Genomic DNA, 13,039 nt, shown 5'->3' on the forward strand with positions numbered 1-13,039 from the left:
TGGTATATTCACTACCACTAGCACGTTCATATTCTTCCAATAATGAATATGTATTCATAAATCACATGTTGTCACATTCACATCATGAGTGGACCATAATCATCTATATGTGCTTTACAAAATCTCATGTCAAATCGATGAAAAATATTATTTTCACAAAGTGAAGGATTATTTTGAGAATCATTATTGTTCTCATTACCACAATGATGACGATTATAATTTCGTCTATTTCCACGTCCACATCCATTGATACATTCATAGTAATAATTTTGTCTTCTTTCAGACTTATCACATACTGCTATCACATTCTCTAAAGGGAATGAGAATGGAGTAAATTCAGTGGGACGGATTTTAATTTTTTGCCCACAATCATACATGAATTTGATCATGGCAAGGCATAGAAATTTTACCACGTTGGGTGGTTATAATTTCTTTCAAACTCCATTAGAGTTGCTATCAAAATTTATCGTCTTTGCTTGTATTTAAAATCAAATTATAGAATGTCAAGAATTTGAAAGAGAAAAGTAAAATACTTACCTTAATTTAGAATTTAATCATGAAGGAAGTTCATAAAACAATTGACAATCATTATGCTCAATTCCAAAGCTTCTACCCAATTGGTTAGAGTCTCGTGCTGATAACATGTTATGAAACAATAAAAGGAGAAGAACAATATTGCACAGAAAGAGAGAGATGAAATTATTATTAAATTTTGGGATGAATTACAATGGAATAGAACCCCTTTATTTATAGGGGAAGAGTGACTTAGCCATCAAGTAACAAACCCTAAGATCTCTCTAAATATAGACATTCACCATAAATAAAATCTTATTTATAACAAAATGGCTATTCTAGCATATAAGAGGTGACACATCAGATTGTCAATTCCCAACTTTATATATATATAAAGATACATAGTAAGGGCCCATGACTCTAATAGCCCATTTGGCCAAGCTGCAAAAATCGACTTATTTTGAGAAGTGCTTTTTTTCAAAAGTGTTTTTCTCAAAAGTACTTTTGGTGAGAAGCAGTTTGTGTTTGACTAATTAGTTTGAAAAACATTTCTGAGCAGCAATTAGTGTTTGGCCAAGCTTTAAAAAACTGCTTCTAAGTGTATTTTTCTCAAAAGTGCTTCTCAAAAAAGTGTTTTTGGAGAGAAGCTACTTTTTCTGCTTCTCCAAAACTGCTTCTGCTTCTCCTCAAAAGCACTTTTTTTCCTTCCAGAAGCTTGGCCAAACACCTCAAATTGAGGCCAAAAGTGTTTTTGGCAAAAAAAAAATACTTTTGACCAAAAATAAGCTTGGCCAAACATGCTATAAAAGATAGGGGAATAAGAGTTGTCACGATATAAAGGATCTTCTTAAACAATCTATGTCTTCATCCCCGATTCTTCATGATAGATTTCATTTTTCTCCTAAAAACAACTAGTTTTATGTCAGTCACATTGCAGTTAACCATCTTCGTGTCATCTTCTCTTTTTATAGGTGAAGTATTGTGTAAATAATTCTTATTTAGTTTGTCCAAAAAGATTGTCATATTATTTTACTTAGAAACAATTTAACTTTACAGTTCTCATAACTCTATTCTTAATGAGATAAATTTTTGGCTGCATAAATTCTTATGGCTTGTTTAGACCACACGCTGCAAACGTATTTCTTTTAATTTTTAAACATCGTGCCTAGTTAAATACCACCACATAATTTGGGATGAAGCAATAATTTATTTTTTATGGCATCATAACATTGTTGTGCATTAGTGGGGTTTGACAAAGGATTTATTTGCATGGTAACTATATAGAAATATATTAGCAATAAGGATTATATAACCCAAACTCATAGCATATATACCACAATTCAAATTGTTTCTTCTTCTCTTTTTTTTTTGTGCGGGTGTACGCGTTTTCTTTTTTCGCTTTTTGATCATGACTACGAACATTTTAGCAATGAGTCTGAGCTGCAAAATGTAGATGGATACTAGATTGCTACTTAGATAAATGGAATCCAAATGACATAGACTAAACATCATTGGCATCTTGGCATTCGAACCTTACCCCTATCTGGAAAGGTAGTGTGCAGACAGACCTTACCCCTACCTGGAAAGATAGAGAGGCTATTTTTATAGACTATCGGCTCAAGAATATGTAGAAAGGAAGAAAAGGGACGAATAAGAAGAAGAACAAAGAGGGGGAAGAAAGAAGTTAATTGGAATACAACAAGTGAAAAATGATAAAAACAGGAAGCTCCCTTCCTTGAGAAGACATAAGAGATTAAATCCTAATTACACAACCACTTCTATGCCATTTCAAGAATTACTCTCGTGCACTTACTATGGGTCGTGCTGGATAATTACTCCATACTGGTACTGTCAATTTACAGGATTCTAGCTATGAAGATTGGTAATTAACAGTGAATTATAGAGAGAAAGCTAGACAGAAGGAGGAGAGAAAATGAAGGTCTTCATTATTATCGTTATCACTGTTGGATCAATAATTGATCCTTTTTTTAACAAAACTAACTTCCTAACTTTTCTTCATTGCAATTTTGTATTCTAACTTTCTCTATTTACACTTTAGTCCCTAACTCTTAAGTAGTATCAAATATCACAAAACTCCCCTTCAAGCTAGAGGGTGAAAAACATCCAACACTCCCAGCTTGGACACAAGAATCTGGTGCAGTGCAGTGCAGTGCCTAAGGCTTTAGTCATCATATCTGCAACTTGCTCTTTTGTTGATATGTGTTCAGGTGCAATCAGTCCACTTTTGATTCTTTCCCTCACAAAATGACAGCCTATTTATACGTGTTTAGTCCTTTCATGATTGATATGATTGGCAGCAATCTGTAGAGTTGCATTGCTATCACAAAGCAGCCTAACAGGTGTTTGAACCTCAATCCCAAGCTCTTTCATCAACCCTATAAGCCAAACTACTTCAGATACCACAACTATCATGCTTCTATACTCAGCTTCTGCTTAACTTCTGCTCACAGTCTGTTGCTTTTTTGACTTCTATGAGATTAAAGAATCACCCATCTTCACCACATACCCTGTAACAGATCTTCTTGTGTTTGGGCAAGCTGCCCAGTCTGAGTCACAATAGGTTGTGACTTGTTCTACAGGTTCCTTTTCAGCAGTACTCCTCTTCTTGGACATCCCTTGATATATCTTACAACTCTCAATGTTGCCTCTAGGTGTGAACATTTTGGATGTTGCATAAATTGACTCAGCATTTGAACAACAAAGCATATGTCTGGTTTGGTTATGGTCAGATATATCAGCTTTCCTATAAGCTTTTGATATCTACCTATATCCTGTAACTCTTCATCTCTTATTGCCCCTACATGTTTGTCATAGTCTATTGTGGTTAGCTTTTGATTTTGTTCAAGTGGGGAACTTTCAGGTTTTGACCCTCTCAGTCCAACTTCAGATATCAGACTAAAGGCATATTTCCTTTGATTGAGAAGGATTCCCTTTGGTGGTCTCATGATCTCTATACCTTGGAAGTATTTCAACTCCCCCGGATCCTTTACTTTAAAATTCAAATGCAATGTTTCCTTTGTTGCTTGTATCATTGCTTCACAACTGCTTATAATCAATAGGTCATCAATATAGACCAATATAATTACTATATATGTACCACTTTTTTGGTGAAGATTGAATGGTCATAGGCACTTTGCAGAAAACCAGCTTCTGTCAAAACATCAGTTAGCTTAATATTCCATTGTCTAGATGCATGTTTAAGGCCATAGAGTGACTTGGACAATTTGCAAAATTTGGACTCCCCTGCCTATGAAAACCTTAGGCAGATGCATGTAAACCTCCTCATAAAGGTCTCCCTGCAAAAAACTTATTAACATCCATTTGAAAAAGATGCCAACTCTTTGAAGCTGCCAGGCTAATCACAGTTCTGACCATCACCATCTTTGCAACGGGTGAGAAAGTTTCATGGTAGTCTGGGCCCTCTTGTTGTGTGTATCCCTTTGCCACAAGTCTTGCTTTGAACCTTTCTATTTCTCTATTTGCCTTGTATTTGATCTTGTATACCCATTTAGACCCAGTTGCCCTTTTCCACAGGGCAAGTCTACTACTTCCTAAGTGTTGTTATCTTCTAGGGCCTTGATCTCATTTTGCATAGCTTCAACCCATCTAACATCCTGTGAAGCTTCTGAGAAAGACCCTGGTTCTACTTCTGTTGAGATGGTTGTTAGATAGGCTTGGTAATGAGTTGAAAGATGGTCATAAGACACATATTGAAAGATAGGGTAGGAATTATGATTGGGGGAGTTCCCAGGAGTATAGTAGTCTTTCAGCCAAATAACAGGTTTGACCCTTCTAGTTGATCTTCTAAGTGCAACTGATGGTACAGGTTGAAGCATAAGAGGATCTACAGTAGGTGCAGTTTGAGGCAATTAATCATTGGGCTGAATGACTGAGGGATCTGCAATAGGTTTTGGCAGTGTATGATGCATTTGATCATATGGATCTTCCTGTGTCATTTCTCCTGATGCAAGTATTGAAGTCTCAGATGCTGGAATGACTTCATGTTCTTGGGAGGATTCAACTTGGTCAGCTTGATTATCATTGTGATCACTAGCATGATCAGGTGGCATATCCCTACTATTTTTTTCAACAACTTCAGTTGTGTCTATAGTCTTAAGAAGGAATAGATCCTCATGTTCCATGTGATTGTGATCAGTCTTAAAGGGAAACCCATTCTTTTTGAAGTTGACATCTCTGCTAACTAGGAAGGTGTTATTGTCTAAATCAAGCAACTTGTAGCCCTTTTGAGTCTCTGAATACCCTAAGAAGACTGTTCTTCTTACTCTTGGGGCAAACTTGTCACCTTTAGGCAATGTGCTTGCATATCACAAACAACCAAACAATCTTAAATGATCCACTTTTGGTGGCTTCTTATGTAGCAATTCAAAAGGAGACTTCCTTTTCAAGACATCTGAAGGTAGCTTGTTGATCAAGTACACAACTGTCTTCACACAGTCTCCTCGAAACTTCACTGGTATACCACTTTGAAATCTTAAAGCCCTTGCTACCTCTAGAATGTATCTATGCTTTCTTTCCACAACTTCATTTTGTTATAGAGTACATGGACATCTACTTTGATGCACAATACCTAGAGATGCATACATATCATTGCACTGAGTATTGAAAAACTCTATGTCATTATATGATCTTATAGTCTTAATCATTGTGTTAAATTGGTTTTTGACCAAGGCAAAAAAATCTTTCAACATTACTATTACTTCACTCTTTAAATGCAACAAGCAAATCTAAGTATATCGACTGAAGTCATTAATTATTGTCATAAAATAATGCTTCCTGTCATAAGTTGGGATCTTATATGGACCACATACATTAGCATGCACAAGTTGAAAGATACTATCAGACTTACTACTACTATTTGGAAACTTGAGTCTGGTTTATTTAGCTAGTGGACAGACTTCACATAGCTTGTGCCAGCCTGTGTCAACTTTATTTTTTAGTTCCTCTAGTTGCTGTAAAGTACTTGGTGGTGCATGTCCTAATCTTTGATGCCACAATTCAGTATATGTTATCTCCTCTTTAGAAATCTTAGCTGCTACCACTCCTTCCCTTCTAAGTATGTAGAATCCACTATCTTCTCTACTAATTCCCAGAACCTTGCCATTGTAGAGCCCCTGAAACACACAGAAATCAGGGTAGAAGGTAGCCAAGCAGCACAACTCTTTAGTTAGCTTGGATACTGAAAGTAGGTTGAATTTAAAATCTGGTATCTGTAACACATTTGTTATCCTTTGTTTTTCCGGGATAAGAGCATCTCTTGAGTGTGTGATTTTTGACTTATCTCCTGTAGGTATCTCTACTCCATAATTGTTCTCACCTTCAATTTATTTAAGACTTTCTAACAATTCTTTACAGAATGCTATGTGATATGATGCATATGTATCTATTATCCAATCATATACCATGTTATTGGATACACTAGATATCAATGACACTATACCTGCCATGTTTGATGAACTTGTTGCAGCAACAGATCCTTCTCCAATAGAAGATTTGGTTAGCAAATTGATTAAGTATTTGTAGTGCTCCTTTGTCATGAAGCTTCCAAGGATCTGTACTTTGACATCTGCTTCTCTTTCTGCATTCACATTGTTAGCATAAGGTTTGTATCCACCTGGTCGCCCTTTCTTTTTGCTTTTAAAATCAGCTGGATATCCTATTATTTTATAGCAATTCTCCTTTAGATGACCTTTCTACCCACAGTGTTCATAGATCAACCTAGGTTTCTTTCCTTTGAACATCTGTTATCTACCTGCTAACATAGTCAAAAGATCTTTATTTGTCTCAACTACTCCTAATGCTCTTTGGCTTTCCTCCTGTACTGCAGCTGAATATGCTTGATTTACAGTGAGTATTGGCTTCCTATGAAGAATGTTGCTTCTTATTTGGCTATAGCTCTCATTCAGTCACATAAGGAAAGGAACTACAATAACCTCTGTCTCACCAAGTGATCAATATATGGCCTTGATTCTTCACAATCACATGGAGGCAAGTGTGCCAATATGTCCAATTCATCCTAAAATCTTTCATCTTTTGAAAAATAAAAGGTAATTGAATCTGTACCTTGTCTAAGTGTCGCAATTTCTGCCTAGAGTTGATAGATCCTAGTCAGACTGTCTTTGTCAAACCTCTCCTTGAACTCATCCCAATCCTTCCTTGCACTCGCAACGTACATAATACTCGGTACTAATTCGCTTGACACTGTGCTACTTAGCCATGAAGGTACCACCTGGTTACACCTGTCCCATTGTGTAATTAACTCGCCTCTGTATGAGCTCTTAAGGCAACTTCCATCCATAAACCCTAGCTTGTTCTTCACCAAGAGTGCGACCTTCATCGCCCTCCTCCACAGCGTGTAATTCTTTGGCCCTGTGAGCTTTAGCGATATTAGTGTTGTTCTAGGCATGTCAGAATCTCAAAGGAAAAGAGGATGATTATGAGGTAATTGATTAATCTCACTGTCCGCCATTGTTGAGCTTCGATTTCAGGAGCAAGCTTTAGATCTATACAATTACAGTGATCGCGGCTCTGATACCATGTCAATTTACAGGATTCTAGCTATGAAGATTGATAATTGATAGTGAATTATAGAGAGAGAAAGTTAGAGAGAACGAGGAGAGAAAATGAAGATCTTCATTATTGTCGTTATCACTGTTGGATCAATAACTGATCCCTTTTTTTAACAAAACTAACTTCTGAACTTTTCTTCATTACAATTTTATATTCTAACTTTCTCTATTTACACTTTAGTCCCTAACTCTTAAGTAGTATCAAATATCACAAAAGGTACTAGGTGTACTTGTGATATTTTAGGCAATGTGTACAATTCTCGTTATTAATTCCGCACTTAATTAAATTTGTACCGCTAAATAAGTTGAAAACGATGAACTAACTTTCGTAGATACTCATTACATTTATATTTGTAATCTTGTACAGATTATATGGTTTTAAGTGACAAAACATTCACATTCTCTTACTTTTTAAAACACGATATCACAAATGAGATAATCAATGTTAAACATTCGTATAAATAACGACAAATTGACAGTATAGAGATACATGCCATTTATGTACAAATAAGTATATGTATCTTACTACATAACTAAAAAGAGGGATAGATGCGATTTTCACAATATAAATATGAGAAATTCTCATGGTTCCCTATTTTTCTTCGCTTCATCTTTGCCTTTCTCTTCTCCCGTCTAATGAAAAAAATATAAACTAAGTAATCTCAACTAAAAACAAAATAATTTAAGAAAAGTGGATGGTCATAGTAAATTTAAGTTGTATACACTATACATTGAGAGAGTAAAACTTTTATAGTGTAAGTGAATTCTAAACATATGATCATAGGTTAATTATTAATTTTGTCAGATAACTTACTAATGTTTATTCCTAAAGTTTACTCATGTCACTTTAAAATTTCCGCAAATGAATCTTCTCTTTTAGATTCTGGCCTTGATGTAACTTATCTTTGATTGAGATTTCAATCGAATTGCCCTATTATTCCCTAATAATAATAATAATAATAATAGATTTAATGAAAATATCATATAGTTTCCTCTTTGAAAGGAAACTTGAAACCACAAAATCCAACAGCAAGGGCCATCAGAAACGCGCCTCTGACATCAATACCATTCTCCCTAACAATCTCATTGGCTTTTACTCGTCACTGGAACATTTAATTGGCCCGTGTGTAATACGCGCTCAAATGCTCGTGGAGCAGCATACCTCAACGAAACAAGATTAGATTAAACCAGAATCCTATGAAAGCTTCAATAGCATTTCCTTCGCCATTCCCCTGTTTGCCATTCATCTTTTCATTTCCTTTGGCTAAATAAAAATACGACTACATACATATATATGCATGTCCGTGTATATATGAAATCTATTAGTTGATCAATTTCCAGATAATTCAGAGTTTTCTTCCGGAAAGTTTTGTTTTGGGGAAAATTTAATTTTACTGAAGATTGAAAAGGGATTTAGGGGAAAAAAGAATGGCACAAGCAGTGGAAGAATGGTACAAACAGATGCCAATAATCACGCGTTCCTATCTCACTGCTGCTATAGTCACCACCATCGGTTGTTCTCTTGAGGTATTATGATCCATCTTAAGGAAAAAAACATTGGATTTATCAAGATTGGATCTTTATTGTTTTCTTGTTTGAGGATTCTGTATTTTGGTAGGAATGAATTTGGATTTTTCTTAATTTTCTTTTCATTTCAAGATTTTTACCGATAATGGATTTTTTTTTTTTTTTGGGGGGGGGGGGGGGGGTTGTTGTAATTTGGGATGTCGAAATTAGGGTAGAATGGATACAGAGGATTTATATAGCTGCCACCAATTAATTTGGTATTGTGGCATAGTTGATTGACTTTTGTACTTTTCTTGAGGCTGACTCTAACTAGTTTAGGACTGAGAGCTTAGTTGATTCATGATTAATTGATAATAGTATTTTGGGTGTAAATTGCAGATTATATCTCCTTATAACTTGTACCTGAACCCCAAGTTGGTGGTGAAGCAATACCAGGTCTGGCGCCTCATTACAAATTTTCTCTACTTTCGGAAGATGGGTAATTTCTCCTCTCCCAGCAGCTTTTTTTTTCCCCAAAAAGATTATATCCTCCTTTATTTGAACAGCCATGCATCTATTAAGCCTTTAATGCCGCTCATTTGTTCAAGAGCTATCGTGGCTAAATAGTGGGTTTAGCTAGATTTAATCCATAATGGAAACTAGGCTTATCCTTGCCTCCTATCTAGTGCAGTCTGTGAATTTCCTGTCAATCCTTTATACAAGTTTCTCTTTCAATTATGTATTTTATTTGTGAGTGCATCGGAGATTATGAGATGAAGGCAGGATGACTTACTATGAGGAACACATCAACATGAGAAGATATTTTCTCGCTCTTTTTCTATATTCTGATGTCCTTTTTCGTTGTGGTGTTTTCAGACTTGGACTTTCTCTTTCACATGTTTTTCCTAGCTCGGTACTGCAAGCTTCTAGAAGAGAACTCCTTCAGGGGAAGGACAGCAGATTTCTTCTACATGCTCCTGTTTGGTGCAACTGTTTTAACTGGAATTGTTCTTGTCGGGGGGATGATACCTTATGTCTCAGAGTCGTTTGCGAGGATCATATTCCTGAGCAATTCACTGACATTTATGATGGTTAGATCCTCTGCAGCAGAACTCCATTTCCTACTCAGTATTTGTGGTCTGTCTTACCTTTTCCTTTTTCATCTTTTTGTTTCTCTCTGTTTGTAGGTTTACGTATGGAGCAAGCAAAATCCGTTTATCCACATGAGCTTTTTGGGTCTCTTTACTTTCACAGCAGCTTACCTGCCATGGGTTAGTGTCTATTACTTCATCCATCATATTTTGCTTTCACAAGTCTTTAGCTTTTAACTGCGGGAGCTGCTTCACCTGTGATTTGTCCTGTAGAATCTTTGTTTTTCTTCTGCTAGGTATGACATTAGCAATTTGCCTTTGCTTTGGTGCAACCCTTAAGTAGGCTGCACTTACTCCAGATATTTCCTCACTAGAGCTAAGCTGCTGTAAAAGTACATGCTGCAACCAGACACATTGCAGAACTCACTTGGTTCTTTTTTTCATCTGACATTTTACATGAAAGAGCTACACTTCAAAGCTCATGCCTAGTGGATTTGGTTTTCCTTGTTTGTATATGCTAGGAAGGATTTGGCTCAATGCATTACAGATGAAAATGAACATATAATAAAGGGAAACCACTTAAGATTTTTTTTGATACAAAGGACTTGTGCATTTTGGCGCACAGGATGTGTGTTGCATGGTCTACTTATGCTGGCATGGTCAAGGATGCTTCTGATGTGAATTACTAGGAGATAATCATTTATTTGGAGATAGTACTCTGTTCAAAATCTGCCATATATCTTTCCAGCCTTACCGTTGGTTCCATGACAACAGATTTGGAATTGAGGATGGCTAATATAACAGTGGACTGGCATAAAACTTGGGAAAACAATTTAAGTTTGATAGCAGGTGTGACAACTAATTAGGACAAATGCTAAAATTGTAAAGATTAATGGTTAACTCTCATGAAAATATGCAGGGCGAAGGAATATGTTACACGAATGTTGTAAGTTGATAGTTTAAAAGACCACCAATTAGATGGTTGCAGTCATGTCTACCTGTTAATATGAGCAATCCTTATATGTTGTGGCTTTTTTACTCGTCTAAGTACCTAATATCTACTTTTGGTTACTTGGAAGAAAGAGTTAAAGTGTTAAACTACCAGGAATCTACCTTTAAAGGTATTGGTATCAACTTGGCAAATCAGTGCATTATAAACTATGTTTTTAAAGAAGACTTCATAGGTTGCAATTGGGGTAAAATATTTTGTAGTTGCTAAATGTGAGCTGTCAAACCCGAAGGGTTACAGCAGATCCATTACCAAAATATTTCCCCCCTCCATTCTTTTTTTATTTTTTGTGATAAGGTCAAGGTTTATTTTTCTCTTCATCCCTATTCAAATGTGCTTGGATTTGGATGTAGGCCCCTTATTCATTTAGTTGTGGGTGTAGCATATGCAATCTTAGGTGGTGTTTTGCAGTCAAGACGGTAAACCTTGCAGTATGTTGATTTTGAAAATCAATGTTGACATGCTCAGCTCATTGGTTGTCATTATTACATGAAGGGGCTATTTCCAGGGCAATTTTCATAGTCTTTTCATGTTTTTAGTGTATAGGATCTAACTGGCTTGAAACCCTCTCTAGGACATAGTATGGAAATCTTCGTCAGCGTAGTCTTGCACAAGAAAAAAACACAGAGAAATCCAGAAACTTGCTCCTTAGATATAGCTCAGCCAGTAGCGTCTCAAAGCACTCAGAAATTTGAGAGACAATGATGTTCTTTCTTGAGAGGACTGCTAAAAGGATAGTGACATGCTAATAGAAACACTTAATTGTTGAATTGGATAGAATAAGGAATCCATGATACTAATATTTAAATGACGGTCACAATCTTTTTATCCTGTTGTAGTTTCACTTCCATGAAGTTTGATAGGTGTACTTGTCGCGGATAACTTAATCACACTTCTTTCCCCTTGTTGCAGGTTCTTCTGGGTTTCTCTGTGCTTGTTGGTGCCAGTGCTTGGGTGGATTTACTGGTACACTTCTTGCGACCTGTGTGCTTCTATTAGGTTTTTACTTGTTTCATCCTTACCTATTAAAAAAAAAAGATTTTACTTGTTTCATTCAACAATATGAAACTCTAAGAGGTTTAAAGTTACATGGTTTTTACTCCTGGTTGAGCCTTCCTGTTGGATATCTTGCCTGAATCTTAGATAGAAATCCTGCCAGCTAGGATTTTTGACTTTCTCATTTAGTGAGAGAGCTTCCACTTCTTTTCTGCTTTCCCTAACTTTTAAGAATGTGTGAGCGTCTTCACCAACCAGCAATTTTCATGTTTTCTGCTTAGGATTTAGCCAAAGGTGCTGATACCGTAGTATATTCTTGGCAAAGGAAAGCAATTCTCATTTTTTTTCTTAATTCTTAAATTTTGAGAATATTCTAGGCTGCAAAGCAACTCGGTTGCACTAGGAAGGGCAGAGTCTAGCATTTTAAGGCAGATTAATGTTTAGCTTACCAACTTTTCCTCATGCATTTCTTATATAACGAGATTTGAAATGGATAGTTGAACTCATGGATTTTGTACATTTACTTTTGACTAGTTTCCTTTGTTGTCACAATACAGCATTATGCTAAAGGATGCTTTTCTGTTTGAACTTTCTACCTGCATCTGTACCCGTTGTTTTTATGCCAGCACTCTGTTACCTGTACCTTGGTTTTTTAAAACTCCTTTAGAGGACTTTGAATATTCCTATTTCCTTCCATTTACTGTCTATGACATGCAATTTTGTGCTATACTGAAAGTGAACATTCTTGTTTCAGGGAATGATTGCAGGCCATGCTTATTATTTCCTGGAAGACGTCTATCCACGAATGACTGGTCGTAGACCCCTGAAAACTCCAGCTTTTATCAAAGCAATGTTTGCTGACGAGCCGGTAGTGGTGGCTCGGCCAGCTAATGTGCGCTTTGCTGCTCCTCCTGTCGATGAAGTTCCACAAATTCGATGAGCTCATTATATAAGTAAACCAGTGGCACTGGCTTCAGTTTCTGTAAATTGACCCTAGATATTTGGTTGGAGGGAATCAAGGTTATAGGTCGATGATGATTGTGCTGATTACCTGTCTTCATTCCTTGTCAAATTGTTGGTGTGTTGTTTACACTTTGCAATTTGGGTTTGAAGATGCTTTTTGTGGGAGAATTGCGGGCTGGTAGGGAAAAATGACTTTTCTAACAGAAATTATTTCATTAGTGTATACATGAATGGAGCGTTCGTTTTCCTCTCTCTTGGTCTTACAAATCCATTGCTTGGTGTCACTTTTCCTGCCGGCCAATTGCAGATTTTTGGTATTAGAGGGGAGCATTATTAAGTTTTAACCAAGAAAA

General features: G+C 36.3%; 2 protein-coding genes across 2 annotated transcripts; one reads left to right on the forward strand and one right to left on the reverse strand.

The window, feature by feature from the left end:
• Positions 1-3,107: 3,107 nt before the first annotated feature.
• On the reverse strand, positions 3,108-3,566 carry LOC138883417 (uncharacterized mitochondrial protein AtMg00810-like). Its single transcript, XM_070164105.1, has one exon. It carries the CDS (start codon positions 3,564-3,566, stop codon positions 3,108-3,110), a length of 459 nt encoding a protein of 152 aa, XP_070020206.1.
• A 4,754-nt stretch (positions 3,567-8,320) lies between these two features.
• Positions 8,321-12,936, forward strand: LOC104214376 (derlin-2.2). Its single transcript, XM_009764038.2, has 6 exons — positions 8,321-8,648; positions 9,027-9,126; positions 9,504-9,718; positions 9,815-9,898; positions 11,640-11,693; positions 12,478-12,936. The coding sequence occupies exons 1-6, from the start codon at positions 8,550-8,552 to the stop codon at positions 12,661-12,663; spliced, it is 738 nt and encodes a 245-aa protein (XP_009762340.1). The 5' UTR covers positions 8,321-8,549; the 3' UTR covers positions 12,664-12,936.
• The last annotated feature ends 103 nt before the right edge of the window (positions 12,937-13,039 follow it).

The sequence above is a fragment of the Nicotiana sylvestris genome, chromosome 2 (genome assembly GCF_000393655.2).
Source record: "Nicotiana sylvestris chromosome 2, ASM39365v2, whole genome shotgun sequence".
Taxonomy (NCBI): domain Eukaryota; kingdom Viridiplantae; phylum Streptophyta; class Magnoliopsida; order Solanales; family Solanaceae; genus Nicotiana; species Nicotiana sylvestris.

Bases quoted from the DNA above. Each gene is read 5' to 3' on its own strand.
- LOC104214376 (XM_009764038.2), top strand. From the start codon at position 8,550: ATGGCACAAGCAGTGGAAGAATGGTACAAACAGATGCCAATAATCACG. The intron at 9,127-9,503 runs GTAATTTCTCCT...TGGTGTTTTCAG, and splicing joins TCTCTACTTTCGGAAGATGG to ACTTGGACTTTCTCTTTCAC. The intron at 9,719-9,814 runs GTTAGATCCTCT...CTCTGTTTGTAG, and splicing joins ATTCACTGACATTTATGATG to GTTTACGTATGGAGCAAGCA.
- LOC138883417 (XM_070164105.1), bottom strand. From the start codon at position 3,566: ATGATACAAGCAACAAAGGAAACATTGCATTTGAATTTTAAAGTAAAG.